Below are 19,833 nucleotides of genomic sequence, written 5' to 3' on the forward strand. Positions count from 1 at the left end.
GGCAGTTGGGAACGGCCATTGGGGGTCAAAGCAGCACACCCCAGTAGTGGGTGGGAGGGATCCCCAGGATCTAGGGGTGAGACGCGCTTCCAGCTAGCTCCCAATGGGCTGCCAGGCCGGTGTACCGGGAGCCTACCCCCGCCCCCGCCCGCGCGCTGGGGGGGAGGAGGCACCGCCCCGAGCCTCCTCCCCCTCTCCCAACTGGGCGCCGCCCCCTGCTCGGCACCGCCGCCGCCGGATTTGCCACATCTGCACCGCCGGGGCTCAGCGTCCTCCGGAGCCGAGCGCGCCGGGAGATGGAGCCCCGCTGCCGCCAAGGCCGCCCCCCGGGACTCCCCATCTGCCAGGGCCGCCAGCCCGGAGCCGCCGCCTAAACCCGAGCCGCCGTCCGCGCGCTCAGCACCCGCCCGGCCTCCGCGAAGCGCGCGCGCCTCTCTCCCGCCGCCGTCAGCAGCTCGGTCTCTTCGTCGCCGCGGGAGCCGGGCCATGGCGGGGCGATGAACGAGCGGCCGCCCCTGCCCAGTGGCTTCGGGGAGCGGGGACTGGCCCAGCGCGGCGGCTCGATCCCCGCCCGGCGGAGCGCGCTGCCGGGCTAGAGCCGGCCGGGCCCGGCGGCATGTGGAGCTCCGGGGGCGCTGTGCTCCAGCTCCTCTGCCGGGCCGCCAAGTTCGCGGCTGCCCAGGGAGCCCGGCAGGACCTCAGCCGCTGGCTGCCTCGGGCTGGCGGAGGCGGGGAGCCGGCCGGCGGCGCCCAGGGAGACACGGCTGGGCTCCTGCGCGGGCCGTACCCGGAGCAGAACGGGCTGCAGCACTCGGAGCTGCTGCTGTGCCAGCTGCCCGAGGCGGGTGGCGCGGGGCCCGGGCTGCCCGAGGCCAGGACGTGGCGCTGCTCGTGCTGCCTGCTGGGCACCTGCTGGTGCCGGAGCTGCCTGGGCGTGTGCGTCCTGGCCGCGCTGTGCTTCGCCTCGCTGGCCCTGGTGCGCCAGTACGTGCGGGACCTGCTGCTCTGGGCCGAGAGCCTGGACAGCGTGGCCGGGGTGCTGCTCTTCACCGTGGGCTTCATCGTGGTCTCCTTCCCCTGCGGCTGGGGCTACATCGTGCTGAACGTGGCCGCCGGCTACCTGTACGGCTTCGTGCTGGGCATGGGGCTGATGGTGCTCGGGGTCCTCATCGGCACTTTCATCGCCCACGTGGTCTGCAAGAAGCTGCTGGCCCGCTGGGTGCTAGCGAGGATCCAGGGCAGCGAGAAGCTCAGCGCCGTTATCCGCGTAGTAGAGGGAGGAAGCGGCCTCAAAGTGGTGGCCCTGGCCAGGCTCACCCCCATCCCCTTCGGGCTCCAAAACGCGGTGTTCTCGGTGAGTGGCTCCCACAAGCAGGGCCCTGCCTGTGGCGGTAGGGAGTGGGGGATGTCTTGATTGAAATCAGTATGAGTCTGACTATCACTGACTTCAGTGGGGCCATGATTTTGCCCGATGGAGGTTCTATATCAGGGCTGTAGGAACTGACAATTTCACTGATTTTTCTCACCACTGAACACTGCAAAACACATAACTTATTCGTAGTCTGAGTTCCCTGCTTTTGCAGTTTCATAATCACAGTTTTTTAGATTGGAAGTCTCTTTTCTCTGTTGCGGTGTGAAAGACCTTCCTTCACAAACAGAAACTGCCTTAAGCAAATGTATCCATTCCCCTGGCAAAGATCTGCCCTCAGGGATGCAGTTGCAAGATCAGGGCCTAATCCTGTAGTCAGCTCTGCTGGACGGACCCTTGGGCCCATGTTAGTGCCCACTGACTTCAATAGGACAGCACAGCTCTGGCTGCCAGCTCTGGGCCTCATAGGTGGTGCTGTAAAACAGTGAAAAGTACTGTGACTCGCACATAGTAAGCGAACTGAAACCACAGTTTTTCTCAGTTTTCCGGTTATAGTAATCATAAGTGGTGTTCAAATAATAGAGGAAAAAATTGGACAGGAATATGACCATTACATTGAGTAGTCTTTTAAAATTAATCTCCCAATTAGGGTGTCTCTCTTCCAGTGATAGATTTGGCATTCTGTTCTCCACCACCATCTGCTATTACAGGCCACCTCTAGGATTGCTTGAGGAAGAAAGATTCTCAAGACATCATTAGCTGAGATTTTGCTGGAATCATTTTATGTTGGTTGTGATAGAAGATTCTCAGTCTTGTATATTATGCAAAAGGAACATAGTGTAAAGCAAATCTCACAGAAGAGAGAGTTTTAAAAGAACTGCCTTTTTAAAAGTGATTCAGAATGAATGAGTCTCATTTTAAATGAGATTGGCTACATCTGGAGAAAGTCTGATTAAAATGCAAGTTTGGTAGGAAGGATGCAGATTCCCTTGATAACTAAATGGACACAGTTTAAAAAAAAATCCATTTCTTTCTGATTTTTTTTTAACCTAAGATTGTCATAACTGAAAGATGGTAATAATTATGGGGTTTGTTTAGTTTTATGTATTCAGCATGTTGTGTGTAGTCAGAGCTGACAGGTACGGTGGGTTGGGGTGCACCGGCAGAGCTGAGGTGTGCATATAAAAGCCTAAAAAATGGTGGGAATAGCATTAAATTAAATTAATTAAATACTTTGATTTACATTCCACCCCAAAATAAAATTGCCATCTGGACTCTCACATTGTAGCAATATTTAGCCACAGTATAAGGCAGTGGACGGAAGGAAACTAGTTTTTTTTTTGGGGGGGGGGGGGTTGTAACTTGGGAACCCCTCTGTCAAATGACGCCAAATTTGGATCACTAACATTACCACACACCCCCATGAGGCACACCATATTTCAAAGCAATCTGAGTAACTGTTTAGATTTTAAAGCACGTATATAAGAGTTGAATTTAAATCCTCTAGTCATTTTTCTGTATTAGCAAATGTTCAATGTAAAATTTTTCTTAAATACTGTTCAGTCCAAGTCCCCCAAAGCTATAATGTATGCCATGCACTACCTTCATTAATATTCAATAGATTGAGACCATTTTGACTTGCGTCACATCAATAGTTTGATCTGTAGCTCTGAGCAAAAAAAACCCCAAACCAAACCAAACCAAAAAAACACCTGGCAACTTTTTGAAAAATGACTTTTTTCCTCCTGGACTTATATCTCCACAAGCCCTAACTCAAATGACTCCAAATTTGGATCACTAATATTACTCTTGATGCACACCACATTTTAAATGAATCCGACTAAGAATGCCAATTTTAGGGAACTTCAGTGGACCTTTAGTTAAGGTTGCATCATGACATCTGTTTATAGTAGCGCTCCTATGCAGCTATAGTATTCACACAAGTTAACAGTATACAAAAACACAAAATAAATTCTATGTATAGGGTCCAAGCTGTGATTTCTGTAGAAACTGACTGAAAAAATTCAGACTTTTTCTTGTAAGATGTCAAGTACTATATTGTTAGCATAGTTTTCAAGCACATTTTTAAGCTTTGGTGATAGTTTTCTAATTAGAATACTCCTTAATATGTTTCCCTAACTATGCAAATCTTGCTGGAGATGCATGACTCTCCTCCTGGTTTCCCACAGAAATATTTTACAACTTCTGGCTTTTTCACTTAACCAAGTCATTTGTTGTAACCATTGGAAACCTCTTTCGGATTGCACTTTGACCTGAAATTGGACTATGACCAGCCTGGTACCTTTCTTTGCTCTTCCCCTCCAAGGAAAAGGATCAGATAACCTGGAGAGCATTATGGAGATTCACTGTTCCACCCTTTCAAACCACAAGCTCATCCTCCCTCACCAAGGGATTGATAGGAAATTTCTCACTGGATACTGGGAGGCATCCTAAAGGAAGTGTGGCCATATTGGCCTTCCCCTAGGTATTACTCTGAATTTAAAAAGGTTGAAGAAAGGCAGCAAGAAAAGGAGCCTTCTCCAAAAAGTATTCAAGGGAAATATTCTTCACTGGACCTGTCGCTCTCACTGGTACCAAGGAAATAGTCTCCTTTGCTTGTCCCAGACACACAGTCTGAAGAAGAACTAAAGGGGCCCATTGAATTTCTGAATGTAGGTACAAATCTGGATGGTTAAACTTCACCAGATGACAATGTGGGTGCATCATCTTCCTCCCCTCTAGAAGATATGCTCCAATTTCACAACTTATGGAAAGGATAGCTACTGCCTTGAATAACCCTTCAGTAACCTTAGAGTAAATTACACAGCTGTTTTTCAATATTCTGGGCTCACTCTCTTGGAGGAAGATTGCCTTGTCAGTCTTAGATGGCTTATTACATATGCTAAAATTTATCTAGTTAAACTGAGCACAGGCAGCTTCTAAAAAATAAAAGTTATACCAGCTGCTTCCTGAGGGCTTCTTGTTCTTCTGGACTCACCCAGCTGCAAATTCATTGGTGGTGGCAACTGCCATTCAAAGAGCTAAAGGGGATCAAGTCCATTCTACCCTTTCTGATAGAGAGGGTAAGAAGTTAGATTTGCTGGGTAGAAAGATATTCTCACCTGCCACACTCAGCATTAGTGTGGCAACTTATCTGGACATTACTGCCTGATACCAATGTTACCTGTGGGAGAAAATAGCATTGTTTGTCCAGTCACTGGTGGAAGACCAGCTGGCCAGAGTCCTTATTGCTGAAGGTCAACTTGTTGCAAAACACACCTTGAGAGCATCCTCTACTTCTAATATGTCATCTAGAGCTGTAAACTGTGTGATTACTTAGAAGTGCTTTGCCCAGGAAAAAAAAAATCGAGGTATAAGACTTCCCTTTTGGTGGTGGAGGAAGAGATGAGGTTCTAGACAAACTGAATTGAAACCAGGTCTGCTGTAAAGTCTTTGGGGATTTCTCATCCCCCATGGAAAAGGTTTTGGGTACAAACATTTTATCAGAGATAAGCATTATCAGCCTCTACTTCCTATCCCTTTTAAAGGAAACAGTACCAGCAGAAGCCCTTTATTCAGTATCAGCATAGACCCAAATCCTGCAAACTGTGAGCAAAAGGCATGTGTGCTGCATTGTTTTCTCTGGCACGAGCCTCTTGGTCTCAGGGTTGATGGGATGTACGTCAGTTTTAAACTTACTGTCTATTTCTCCTTCAGTTGGAAATGGTCTTTCCTATGTCCTTACTTGTTGCGGGACAAAATCAGAAACGCAAACTTAGATATCTGCAAGTAAAATGCTATACTATATATTCACAAAGGGAAGAAGTTCCCCAAGGATTCTTTGTGATTTGTTTCCCAATTCCATTAGATTTAATGACAAGGCCCTATTTAGCAAATCTTATATCTGCTTTAGTATTTTAAAGACGGTAATAGCACTGACTGCATCCTCTTGATAATAAAGGAGGTCTGTGCATAGCTCCACCATGGCCCAGATTCCTACTGGTGTGTGTGGGTTTTTTTTGTTAAGAAGTACTCCTCTGAGAACATCTGTCAAATAATTAGGTCTAGAGTAATCTGTCAATACACCCATACTGAGAAAGTATATTAGTCATGTTGCTGGCATATGTTCAAATCTAGCAAGCAAAATTTGCAACATGTATTTTGGACTTGTCTTCCTAAGTTACTTGGGAAGAGTGGGAAATTATCTTCTTCCAGTGGAATAACAAAACCAAACCCTAGTCTTTTATTTTCCATCTTCCCTCTCCCTTCCCCCCAAACCTTTCACTAATATTTCATGCTAAGAACTCTTTAGGATTTTGGCAATGTGACTTTTAACTTTTCAAAATAATGTTACTATGATATTAAATTATTTAATCTCTTGTTCTAAAATAGTAAAATAATTACACTGCCCTTAATGGTGCACTCACAGAATAGTCACTTATTTCATTGCACAGCCCTTAAAATAACTTAACTCTGTTGATGTCTTTGTCCTTGTCTTTGACTTTTTACAGATTTGTGCCATTGTCAGTTATTTCCTTGTAGAAGCTCAGTGGCACTGACTCTGCTTAATTTTAGAACTTTAGAAGTTGTTTTCTTTCATGTAATGTGTTCTGTTGGATAGTCTGCAGAAATTCTTTAGGAACAACTGCCAGCTTGCTTCAAACTTCCGTCAGGTGTATGAATCAAATAATCACAGCAATCTAGTCTTTAAGCACACATTGCTAGAGCCATTCCAAAGTCAATAGATATGTTTGACAATGACATTTTGGCAAGACTAGTATTTGTCAGTGTTATCATTAACAGACTGGTTTTTATTAATGTGTCAATACCATATCATTTATTGTGACTGATCGGTATATTGAGGATCTATTTTTACTTTACTTGTGTATCTTACTACTTACCTCCATTCTACAAACTGAAGATCCAACTTGGTCTTGTGGACTGTTTTGTTAATGTTATGATGTGTACACCACTTACTTATAGTTAAACAGTTTAAACCACCACAATGAGAGGCCTAAGACTTTATCAGAGAAATTTTGCAATGTATGTACTCAAAACATCAGTTCATAAAAATCAGTGGAAGGAAACTTTTTCCCAACACGCAACCTCTGGTAACCTTTTTCAGGGATTTTATTTGAAATGAGTTGGTGGTCTTATTTTTGTTTTTAGATTGTCACATCAGAGTTGACGCCAGTTGGCATCATTGTTGACAGTTTCCACAGAGAAGTCGTGGCTGAAAGTTTGGCAGTTGAATTATTCTCTCAGCCCTAAAAGTGGTCCCTTCAAGTCAGGATTGAATCACATTGGCTAGGAATGTGCTGTTGCCAATGCTTAGCCTGTTTTATTGGAGTCAGGAGAGAATGAAAACTTCAGTGTCCAAAGCTTTCATAATCACCAAGGAAAATAATCCAGGGATCTGCTTGTAGATTAGTTTGTCCCTTAGCATCCATAAAATTGTATTCACTTTATTTTTAACCCACTCTCTTGCCTTCTGTTTTCATTGCCTGCATAAATGCATCCTATGCCCTTCTGGACTCTCATCTTTTACATTCCTCTGTATTTCTCAACCTCTCCTGGTCCCATTTGACTTTATTTAGCTGGTACTGTGTACCTTGCCCCAGTACAAATTGTCTGCATAATAGCTAAAAGCTACTCAAAATGGAAAAAGAAATTTGGGGGTTGTTGGGGCAGGAGCGGGGGACTCAAAAGAATATTCACACTTTCTTCTTTTTCCTGTTTTTCATCACCACTTTCAAAAATATCTGGCTAGCTCTAATTGTGTGCCTTGGCCAATTAAAATGTAATATAAAAAAACCTTCCGTGAAGGATGTTTTAAATGATTCATATTTTTTTCCTTACAAAAATATTGTAGCTACACTTCATGCATTTTAACTAAGCAAAGGGATAGTGTAATTGCATCCTTAGGATGTCCAGTTGAAGATGCAGCCAAGCAAAAGATGAAATATAATTGAACAGAATTTTAAAAGGGCAAATTTAAAAGTGTTGCCTTGTTGAATTGATCTTTTACTGAACTTTTGCACTCGGTCATTTTCAGAATATTGTAATATAATGAATTCTAAACTTTTGCTTAGACAGTTGTGGGGGAGGCCGTCAAGACTGGTTATGGGAAAATTATATCGAAATTGTACATTGCTTTTCACACTTGATTTCATTTAGATTACAGATCTATCGTTACCCAACTATCTAATGGCTTCCTCAGTTGGACTGCTTCCTACTCAGCTCCTAAACTCCTACTTAGGCACCACCTTGCGAACTATGGAAGATGTCATTGCAGAACAAAGTGTTAGTGGCTATTTTATATTTACTTTACAGGTGAGTGGTTTTTAAAAATTATTTAATAATATTATTGTCATAGCCATTAATCTTAAAGCCAGTATATTTATTGTAGTTTGGATGACTCTGGAGACAAAGCAGTTACATTTGGAAATTTGTATTTTTTTTTTTTATTTTTTTATTTTTTGCATGTGGCCATACTACTTTAGGGTTGTGATCTTGTTCGTCCTCCAACTAATGGGAGACATTCTAGGGAAATCCAGCTGGAATACTGGTGATTCAGTGGGTTGGGCAATCTTCTTTGAGTTGTTACAGAACCAATGTCCTAACATGATCTTAGGTACTACTATGCTGTTGGACAAGAAAGAGTCTTTCCTGTAATCTGTACCTTTTGTGCCTCTGGTGGTGCAAAGGATGTAAAAGCCAGTGGATCTCCCAGGTGGGGATTTCCCCCAGTGTGTGTGCATCTGACATAAATCAGCATAGCTGGTTCCTCCTCCTCCACCAGCTTCTCCAGCCTCCAATATAAGGGGAATATAGGGAGATGAGAGAGGTTGTGTTTGGAGTGCTAATGAGCTCAGCTAGTCTCTGCTGCTGTAGTGAGCCGTTAGAGCAATAGCCATTCACTCCACTTTGGAGCCTCCCTTAAGCCCAGAATATCTGCCCTGTTCCATTCCAGTATTGGCTGTGCTTCAGTATTAGAAGAGTATAGCATGATCCCAGCTTATACAGTTTTTAGATGAAAGTTGCTATAGAAATAAGTGGTTGTAGTGGTGGCCTATTGAAACATCCCCATTTAGAAAGTAATTCTGACTTAATGAGAAGTATGAATTAAGAACTTTTATAACAATGGTCATACTGGGTCAGACCAGTGGTCCATCTAGCACCTAGTATCCTGTCTTCTGACAGTGATCAGTACCAGATACTTCAGAGAGAATGAAGAAAAAAAGGCAATTATTGAATGATCCATTACCTGCTGTTCAGTCAAAGCTTCTGGCAGTCAGGGATTTAGGGACACCTGGAGAATGATGTTGTGTCCCTGATCATCTTGGTTAATAGCCATTGATGGAACTATCCTCCAGGAATTTACCTAATTTTTGTTGAACCCAGTTACTCTTTTGGCCTTCACAACATCTTATGCCAATGAGTTCCATGGCTTGATGGTGGATTGTGTGAAGTTTTACTTCATCTGTTTTGTTTTTAAACCTGCTGCCTATTAATTTCATTGCGTGACCCCTGGTTCTTATGTTATGTGAAGTGGTAAATAACACTTCCCTGTTCACGTTCTCCACACAAGTCATGATTTTATAGATCTCTGTTGTTTACCCAAAAGTTGATTTACAGTCAACATGTCATTAAATCCTAGGCAGCGAGCAACGTTGTTAGATCCCTTGAGTGGGGAGCATGGTGAACTGGCATTGCTATACTAGTAGCAGAAGAGGCATTAAAGCATCGCCTGACACTGTCAGTTGATTTGATATTGGTTTGGATTTGAATAGCAATTACAACCATTTGCTTGCAAATTTGCAGATCATACTGTAGTTGTCTTGTTCAATTTTTATAATCTTAAAACCTCTTTATAGAAAGAATAAGATACAAAATGAACACCAGGGCCTATTTAAATAAATTTGTATGTGCTACTTGTTTGCTGATGAAGCTTGCTTGAGAATATTGACATTTGTGTAACAGCATGGGTTAAATAAACTGGAAAGATGAGAGAAAATAAAAAGGTTATTTGAACATCTTTCATTTTACTTATGAAGTTCTGTTACTGGGCTAGTTCTGTGGTTGTTTGTTTTAAAAATTGCTAAGGGCTAAATCCAGCCACGCCCTTCATAGGTACAGAGGCTGCCTATGTAGTGGAACTGGCCTGGTTCAGGTGCATGTTGGGGAGGCTGGATATAGGAAGGGATCAGAAAAGGAGGTGACTGAAGAGGTGGGGGAAGGATCAGTTACTGGAGGAGTCCTTTAATTCACCACCACCCACTTCTCATGCTTTTTCCCAGCACTTTGCCTGGCTACCAGGGCTGGACATTTGGGCCCTAATCAGTAGCTTAGAGCTCAGTAAATAGCTTGAAAAAACGACTACTCTGAACATTTCTGAAATACGAAATGTGATTTGCTTTAGCTACTTTTGTGGTTGCTTTCAGAGAATATTCTAAGGAACAAGCTTACTGGCAGTAATGTTTGTTGAAACTAAATGTTTTGAACATTGCTTATGAACATTTTGGTATGAATGTTCAATTGACAGATCAAATATTGTTAGAAACTGTTTGGTGAATAATCCTGAATAACAGATTTGGGAAAATTTTAAACTCTTCATGCACAGTTTGTAAACAAAGGCTAAATTTGTCAAATTGCACTATTTAACCCAGTTTTATCAAACAGCAGCAGAAGTTAATCTGGTTTGGGGTGTGGGGAGAGTCAAAATCATATATTTCAATGTGTAAGATTAGTGTTAAATATCTTGGGCACTGATCCCATAACTTGTATGCAAAAGGATCCCTTCACCCACATGGAGCCCCATTGACTTCAGAGGATCTCCGCCTGCATGCAGCAAATTGTAAGGACAGAGCCTTGATTTGTAATTTGCAGGATACCAATGTAAAATGCTGTTTTGAATGTTTGGGACCTCTGGAGCATGCCACTCAGAGAGGAAATGTGTGAAGTTATATCACTGTTGACTGTTTTAGAGTCTTAATGGAGTTAATAGATTTGGCCCTGGTCAGTATCTGTCCTCAGCAAAAGAAAATCAGGTGCTGCAACAATACCATTAATTATTGAGTAGGTTCATAGTTTTTAAGGCTAGAAAGGACCATCAGATCATCTAGCCTTATGTCTTGTATAACACCGGCCATATAATTTCACCCAGTTACCTCTCGTGTTGAGTCCAATGACACTTGTTTGGCTAAAAGATGTTTTCCAGAAAGGCATCCAGTCTTGATTGAGACCGCAAGAGATGGAGAACCCACCACTTGTCTTGGTAGTTTGTTCCAATAGTTAATTACCTTAACTGTTTAAATGTGTGCCTTATTTCTAATTCGAATTTGTCTGGCTTCAGCTTCCAGCTATTGGTTCTTGTTTTGTCTTTCTCCACTAGATTAAAGAGCCCTGTAGAACTTGGTATCTTTTCCTTGTGGTGATACTTTGAGAGGTGACTTGATTACACTGTCTCTATCTTCTTTTTGATAAACTAAACAGATTGAGCTCTGTAAATCTGTCACTGTAAGGCATTTTTTCCCCCCAGCCCTTGATTCATTTTTGTGGTGGTAATAGTTGGCAGGTTTCTGAGCTGGAAGTGAACCATCCTCAGCTTTGTGCTATGTATGGGATATTGTACTGCTGGAAGCACTGTCTTTCAGATGCGGCTTAAATGAGAATTTGATCATTTCTTGTTAAAGATTCTGCGGCACTTTTTGAACGGTATTAATCTTGCTGCCCTTGCCCAGTTTCAGTGTTACTTCTGCCTACTTGTAATTCCTTCTGTAGTTCCACTTGGAAAGTTCTTATTAATTTGCTTTTCTAAGAACAATTTTTTATCCTTGGTGCAGAATGATTTGCCACACTTCACCCTGGAGGCGACTCTATTTAAGTGGTGAGTGCTTCCTATGTCAAATAGTGCCAATAGGTGCTGACTCTGTGGGTGCAGGAGGCGCTGGGGGGCAGGGGGAGGAGCAGGATGGGTTGCACTCAGGGGAGGGGGCGGAACCTTTCAGGAAGAGGCGGCGCGGAGGTGGGAAGGGGGTGTGTGGGGGTGGGGCCTGGGGCAAAGCGGGGGTTTGAGCACTCCCGGGGCTCAGAGGAAGCAGGTGCCTGTGGTGACCACATAGAGCAGTGGTTCTCAAAGCCGGTCCGCCACTTGTTCAGGGAAAGCCCCTGGCGGGCCGAGCTGGTTTGTTTACCTGCCGCGTCTGCAGGTTTGGCCGATCGCGGCTCCCACTGGCCGCGGTGCACCGTCCCAGGCCAATGGGGGCTGCGGGAAGGGCGGCCAGCACATCCCTCGGCCCACGCCGCTTCCCGCAGCCCCCCGGGTTTGAGAACCACTGACATAGAGGGACAATGTTAGGTCAAATGTAACTCCAAATTTAGGCTTTATATCTCCATATAAACTTTTAAAATAGAGGTGAAGAGTAGCCATGTTTCTATGGTTTTTGTTGTTGTTTAAATCTCAGCTGAAACAGTTTTCAAGCCAATTAACATTTCCCTGCAGTGTTCACAACAAAACATTTCAAATTGTGCTGCTGCGGAACCTAAAGGTGAAATTGACTGTTGCCTTAAATGAGGTTAAATGAAAACGTGAGCAACAAGAGTAGTGAGAATATTCAGCTAAGATTGAATAACAGTTTTGGTTTGTGGTGTTCCTGTTTGTCTATGAGTATGTGGTGAGTTTAATGTAGGAAGCAATATTTTGAAATTACTTTCATCCTTCCAGAATCTTTTTTTCCGCTTGCAAAACAACTTGTATTCTAAGCCCTATTTTGAATTCCTTACCACCTCTTTGTAAGTTTCTGACTAAAACTGTCTTCTGACTGAAAACTTTCAAGTGTAGCCTTTGCTCAGAGAATAATTTTGTCTCTATGGAACATTTGAAGTTAATTTATGTTGGGATGTTTGAAACAGGTTTTTTTTCCGTATCTTGTACTGAAGGGTTTTTAGTTTGTCCACTGCTGCTTCAGATGGCTTGATATAAAAGTATTTTATATGTGGTGGTCCTTAATGCAAACTCAAATTCCTTACATTTGGGAATTTTAGATTCTGTGGGGTTACGGTTTTTGGAAGTTCTACCTGAGCTAAAGTGTGTTTTATTTTGGATTGTTTAGTTCTGCTAGACTTAATCTAAAGTGGGGTAACCTCTTCAAGTGGTTCCTGTTACGCAAAACCTGTGTTTTGAACAGCTGGAAAGCAGTTTTGTTTTTGTGAGTCATTCCCCTGACGACCATAGCTGAGGCTTCACTGAAACAACATACTATGCTGGTGGAGTTAACTTTGAAACATCACTGGAGATAGATAGGCCTTAAGAAGCAAAACCCATTCAGCTGTTTTTTTTAATTACAAGAGCATAAAAAAGGCCTCAATTGGGGGGTGAGGGGGAGTCCCAGATACACATTCAATGAAGATTGAGAATATAATGTCATTAAAATCAACATAAAAAATCCCAACCCTCCTTCATGCTGTAAAAGCAGGGAATTTGAAGATTAATTCCTAAAGTCAACCTTAATTTTATAACCCAGCCTAATCTCCTTCTATACACAAGAGACCTCCATCCTATCTACATTTCCAGTAAAGCTCATAAATGATAGAATCCTAGAAATGTAGGGTTGTAAGGAACCTTGAGAAGTCAAGTCTAGCCTCCTGGGCTGAGGCAGTATCAAGTAAACCCAGACCATCCCTGGACGGATGCTTGTCCAAACTGTTTTTAAAAACCTGCAGTGATGGGATTCCACAACCTTCCTTGGAAGTTTATTCCACAGCTTAACTACCCTTAGTTAGAAAGCTTTTCCTAATATCTAACCTAAATCTCCCTTTCTGCAGATTAACCCTATTGCTTCTTGTCCTACGACATCGAGAACAATTGATCAGTCTTCTTTATAACAGCCCTTAACTTATTTGAAGACTGTTATCAGGTCCCTCTTTGGTCATATTTTCTCAAGATGAAAAATGTTCAGTATTTTTTAACCTTTCGTCATAGGTCAGGTTTTCTAAACCTTCTAAACATTTGTGTTGCTCTCCTCTCGACTCTCTCCAATTTGCCCACATCTTTCCTAAAGCATGGTGCCCAGAACTGCACACAGTACTCCAGCTGAGGCCTTACCAGTGCCAAGTAGAGCGGGACAACTACCTCCATGTCTTATATCCAACACTTATTAATACACCCCAGAATTATATTTTGCCTTTTTCACAGTTGCTTCCCATCGTTGACTCATATCCAATTTGTGATCCACTGTAACCCCAGATCCTTTTTAGCAGTATTACCACCGAGCCAGTTATTCTGCATTTTGTAGTTGTGCATTTGATTTCCCCCCCGCCCCTATGTGAGCATTCAGACTGTTGGGCTGCAGTAATGGGCTTGGAGTTTTCCTATAAATTGTTGCTATAAATGTTACACTATTTGGGATATTTATTCTCACCATTAAACCCTTTGGATTCACTTTTTCTTTGGTACTGCAAAGATCCACCCCACATCTGCAGCTGTAAAATTCCTTCATGGGCAGGGTTAAATAGGCTTCCTGAACACCATCCTAGTCTATTTCATCGTGTTGTACTATACAGGAACTGCAGGAGCCTAGGCAATGCTCTGTTGCTTCTGGATGTGTTCGGTAATGGAGGGCCAAGAGAGAAAATAGCTTGTTTCCTTTTCCCCCCGACATCAGTAGAGTATTATCTCTACTGTTCTGCAAATCACACATCTTCATCAGAATGTAACTGATCATTTGAATTAATTTTACTTGATATCTACTAGGGAAGTGCTGTGGTTCTCACCTGCACGTACACCTTTTCTTGGGGGGTAGGGGTAGGGATTTCTTTACCAGGAGATGAATAGCAAAACCACCTTTACAAGTTTGTCAATTATAACAACATATGGAAGAAAGCACCTAGACTTACAGCACCTGCCAATTCTGAAGTCCCATCTAATCTCTGGCTTCTCACATATCAATGGCAGTGTATTAGACGTGGATTATCCTATTGGTTAGGCTTATCTTTCTCTGAATGCATTTACCTCCAAACATTAACAAGTGATCTATAAAGCTGTGTACTGAGAACTCCTTATCTTAATGCTTCACCTAAAGTGTTTGCTTCGTATTCCTGTTTTTTGCTATATATATATTTTTTAACTGCAGTGTGTTTGTTTTATTCATAGATTGTTATAAGCATCGGTCTCATGTTTTATGTTGTTCACCGAGCTCAAGTGGAGTTGAACGCAGCTATCGTAGCATGTGAAATGGAAATGAAAACTTCCTTTGCTCCAGGCAGCCAACCAAGCATCACTTCTTCAACAACATTCTGCAACAAGAGGACACTAGCATTTTCTGGGGGTGGGATCAATATTGTGTGATTTAAAGTATTAAAAATGTAAGGTTTTGTAAATGTAAGCTATTGCCTAGAAATGTCTATGGACAACTATAACCAGTGTAAAAAAACAAAAAACCCAAATGGTTACAGGTTGTACTGTGACACAGACCAACTCACCAGTTATTAAATTGCACAAGGAGGGTGATATTTAGCAAGGAACAATAGATGGTTAACCAACTTTGAAATGTAGATGCAAATTACTGCACCTTTTGTCCTTTATTATGCCTGTCATGATCTGTAGCCTGCACTTTAGATTTTGTTTTGTGTTTGCTCCAAGCAACTGATAAAAATGGCCCAGAGGTAAATATTTTTCTGCTTAGCATTATTTATAAGGTTGAATAATTATATACAGTAGATCTTTATTACTGATAAAGATGAATGAGTAAAAAGTATGCAGTTCAATATACAATACTCTTGAATGTGCTTTGCTTTGGAAATATTTCCAGAAATGATATAGTGTATTACTTTGCTAATTATGGGACCATTTGGCTTTCCCTCCATTTTTTATTTTAAAAAAGAGAACCCTATATAAATTTTTGGTTGAATGTATTTTTGTAAATCATTGAAATGTTGCAGAGCCACTTGTACTTATTCACACAAGCTTAAATCCTACATTGTGGGACTGAAGTGCTCTTAAATAACATTTTAAGTTACACTGTGTAATATGCAAAGTAAAAGGGAAACTATAGAGGACATAATGGGTTATGGTGAATATAGCACTATTTGAGGGAGAACTCATGAGTTATCTGCTCCAGTGACTTTACCACATGGATTGTAACAAAAGGGCTGTTCCATTGCAATTCTATTTATAAATGTTTTTAAAAAAAATTATTTAAAGGATGGATTTTTGTTTTCATTGCACGTGATGCATACAGTAAAAATAGGGATCTAAATCTCTCCCTGCCACAAAAATGTTGGGATACTAGCATAAGAGGTCTTAGACTAAGGTGGCCTTTATTATATAGTGGTGAAGATCCTTTATTCCTTTTAAAAATCAAACTAATTCCAGTCACTCTTTCCCCTCCCATTACATTTTTAAAATATTTAAACTATTGTACCCTTAGGTAGAAATGCAAACTAGAGGCTTTCCTTCAGATCAATTAATAGAAAAGGACAGCAATGTCTTTGAGACTCAGGAATTCAGAATGCATTTTGAAAAAGACAAAATTATACTAGAATTATGGGATAGTGCTCCTTTTGTGTGAGCTGTGGATTGTTCTTCAGTATGTTAGTGCTTGTGTGTGTAGATACAGTACCTTTGTGTTTATACATATATGTATGTGTGAGTTACATACTGTAGATATACATATAAACACTACTCAGCTGCCTCAAACAGATGAAAAGTAACTGGCACAAAAATAGCTTGATTTATTACCTTTTCTTTTGAGAAATGACCTTTGTAGTTATTTTGCTTTAAGCTGTAAAAATCATTTTTGGTCTTGATATTTTGTGTTAGAATGTAATTGCTTATTACAGTGCCTCCTTTGTGTAAGGCTGTTCTTAGGATGTGCAAGCACAGGATTTACCAGTGATTAAATAAATCACTTGCTGTAGAGGGCAAGGGCCTTAAAGGTAGCTGGGAAGCAGAGATTTGATAACCTTTTAACAGTCTTGTAGTGAGGCTGTATCATACTTAAAAAAAAATTGACACCTACAGACTTCGCAGTAGTGCAAGTATCCTTTGTAGACCCCTGTTCTTAGGTCTTGTGACCTCAGGAGCTGAATTAGTTAAATTAAACAGTGAAGTTCGAAATGTCTTTTTAAAGAGACAATCGGTACATGCCTTGAGGTGTGTGTGTTTGCACATGTTGGCCTCCCAACAACTGCATTCCTTTCTGTATGAAAACCATGAGAGAACTGGTTTACTTCTTGATGGCATCTTCCCTTTAGTAACAAAGTTTTTTCTTCCAAGAATAATCCCAGTAAATGAATGGATCTGAACTTTATTCCATGTGGGTTGAACCAACAAAGGTGTATTTGTGTGTGTGTGTGTGTGAGAGGTGTCTTATTTGTTTAACTAATTTAAGCAAGCATTGATCATTTAATAACATTTCCCAAATACATATTTTGAAGTGCTTTTATTTAATATTTTGTAACCAGAGTAGCTTCACTATGTGAATGCTTTTTGTAGTATGGAATTAGTTCTTAGAATTATTGCATTTTGCTTGATGCTTGTAATACTTGTGTACAGGTTAATGGGAAATATGCATTAAAAAGAACTATTTCTATTTCATGCCAATCATAATTTTATACAATAAATTCTTTAAACAAGTATATGTTATGCATTAAATTTTGCCAAGTTGCTGTGAAGGGGTATTTTGGGAGGTGACTGCAAAGGAAAACAATGTTTGGTTCTCTCTCTTTTTGCCTGGAAAAGTCTATAGTGACAGGAGAACTAGTGAATTTATTATATAAGATTAAAGAAACTGAGTAGTTCATGGGAAGGGATTTCTAGTCTACTTAATTTTTTTAAATTAACACCTGTTTAACCACCAAATGTCTGGGACATTAACTGAAGATGCAGCTTTGAAAGCATGATAGTTCACAAATACATAGCTGAGAAATCTGCTAATCTAGGGAAGACCATGAGGCTTGAGATAGATATAGATAGATTTAAAGAGCAGAAATAAAATCTGGCTTGGGAAACTGTCTTGAAGAATCCTTTTTAGGTTGCCTTCATAGATGATAAAAAAGGGCATGATTCCAATTAAAAAATTTTTTGCATGTCACCTTCACAAACTTGTTTGAGCTACAATGTTCAGTTTAATTTGTTTGAAATAAATAAACCTAAACTATAGATAACTGAAAAGATAGAAAAGGAAGTCTGAGTTTAATGGCACTAGAATGGCAAGGGAAACTGTAGCAAAAGGACAAAAGTCAACTTTACACTAAGTGCTTACTAGCAATGGCTTCTTCATTTAAGAGCGTCACTATGATGATATTTTTACAGAGTCTTCACATAGTTACTTCAGCCAGTTAAAGTGATGCAGAGGTGGAAAAGAATGCCCTTACACATTGTGTGCAGCCTTTCCTTTGAAGATTGTGAAAAGGTGCTGATCATCTTCTGTTCCCCAAACTGATTCAAATAGTCAGCAGGAACACTTGCCTGAGCAAAGCCAAGCCAGGATTTGGCCCATGATGTGGATTATTTTTTAATGAATATTCTCCTCCATACCAATGTTGTTCTTGGTGAGGTCAGGGAATCACTAAAGTAGCTCTGTGGCAAGTTACTATTATATAATAAAGATGCAGGTGGCAGTCCCACCTATGTAACATCAGGGTGGTTTGGATATAGAGCATGAGAATGCTAACATACAATGGAAGTTGATATTAATATTTCCTGTGCTGAGAAGCCTGAGGGTGCCAGGGAATGTAGCTGTTCCCCAACTCCACTGGAGATATCCCATGAAGTTCCTAGCGTGGTATTTGCACGGAGCCTAGCAGTGCAGAGTTATGCCATATAGCTTGTGTTTTCTCCATCCAAGTTTCTAGGATGGTTTTTTATCCTGTATTAAATCTACTTGGCTTCCTTCCTCCCAGCAGTGAGAGTGTGAAGCTGTGGTTGTCCTTATTGTCCCCTGTTGTGGTGGTAGGGATGCGACCTCTGATGCCACGTGGAAGAGGTGTGTGTGTATGTGTGTGTGTGTGTGAGAGAGGGGTTAGGGAAGTGCTATGCTGAAGGTCTCCATGGACTGCAAATGGAGGAGAGTCTGGGATTGTTGAACCTGTAGGGTCACAAAATGCTGCAGCATCTGTATTTGCTGCCAGAGAAGCCCCATTATGTCCTTGTGCTTCTCCCTCTCTTTTTACTGCTGCACCTTTCTCCTGTCTGCTCTTTCCCTCTCCAGACAGTATGCAATATTCATCCTCCAGGCCCTCTGTTCATGGTCAGATGCAGCACTGGCTTGCAAGATCTCGGAGACCATAACATCCCAAGTCCTCTTCTTTCTGCTGCTTAAATAAGGAGCAGAGTTAACAATTGTGATGAGAGTGGTAAGTGTTGGGCATTGGGGGACAGCTGCTGTCAACATAGCTAACAGTGTCTACACTTGTGCTGTGTTAACCTCAGCATACTGACCATGGCTTTACACTGCTCAGGAGCTGGTGTTACTATGTTGGTGTAATGAAAAGCTTACATGGGTGAAAGACAAATTTAAGTGTAGACACATGCACAACTAGGTCGACCCCAGGTGGTTTATATTAACCTAACTTTGTAGTGTAGATCAGGCCTCAGTCTGAAAGATACTAGGAAAAAATAATATGAACAAGTTCCTGAGGCAGAGAGGAGGAACAGTGAGTGGATGCTTTCTCAGAAGGTTAAATTAAACAATGTTGACAAAACTACAAGTCTAGTTTCCTACTAGCTTGCTTGCCGGGCTTCCGGGATCCATGGCTCCAGGGCTGGCCACCAGTCAGACTGGGAAAGTAGGGCAATCGGCTAGTTATCTTAGATGCCTGTAAACAAATGCAAGAAGTCTGGGAAACAAGCACAAAGAATTGGAAGTCCTGGCACAGTCAAGGAAATATGATGTGATTGGAATAACAGAGACTTGGTGGGGTAACTCACATGAGTGGAGCACTGTCTTGGATGGGTATAAACTGTTCAGGAAGGACAGGTGAGGGGAGAAAAGGTGGGGGAGTTGCACTGTATGAGAGCATTGTGATTGCTCAGAGCTCCAGTATGAATCTGGAGAAAAGCCTGTTGAGAGTCTTTGGATTAAGTTTAGAGGCAAGAGCAACAAGGGAGATGTCTTGGTGGGCTTCTGCTATAGACCACCAGAACAGGAGGATGAGGACAACCAACAAGTTTCCAGATCAAATGCCCTGGTTCTCATGGGGGACTTCAATCATCCTGACATCTGCTGGGAGAGCAATACAGCAGTGCACAGACAATCCAGGAAGTTTTTGGAGAGTGTTTGGGACCAACCTGATTGCCTTCTATGATGAGATAACTGGCTCTGTAGATATGGGGAAAGCGGGAGATGTGATACATCTTGACTTTAGCAAAGCTTTTGATATGGTCTCCCACAGTATTCTTGCCAGCAAGTTAAAAAAGTATGGATTGGACGAATGGGCTATAAGGTGGATAGAAAGCTGGC

At 41.7% G+C, this 19,833-nt stretch overlaps 1 protein-coding gene across 1 annotated transcript; it reads left to right on the forward strand.

Annotated features, from left to right (window-relative positions):
* The first annotated feature begins 616 nt into the window (after positions 1–616).
* Positions 617–14,795, forward strand: TMEM64 (transmembrane protein 64). The gene is made up of 3 exons (XM_065399838.1): positions 617–1,354; positions 7,547–7,702; positions 14,523–14,795. The coding sequence occupies exons 1-3, from the start codon at positions 617–619 to the stop codon at positions 14,715–14,717; spliced, it is 1,089 nt and encodes a 362-aa protein (XP_065255910.1). The 3' UTR covers positions 14,718–14,795.
* The last annotated feature ends 5,038 nt before the right edge of the window (positions 14,796–19,833 follow it).

Source organism: Emys orbicularis, chromosome 2 (genome assembly GCF_028017835.1).
Source record: "Emys orbicularis isolate rEmyOrb1 chromosome 2, rEmyOrb1.hap1, whole genome shotgun sequence".
NCBI classification, from domain to species: Eukaryota; Metazoa; Chordata; order Testudines; family Emydidae; genus Emys; species Emys orbicularis.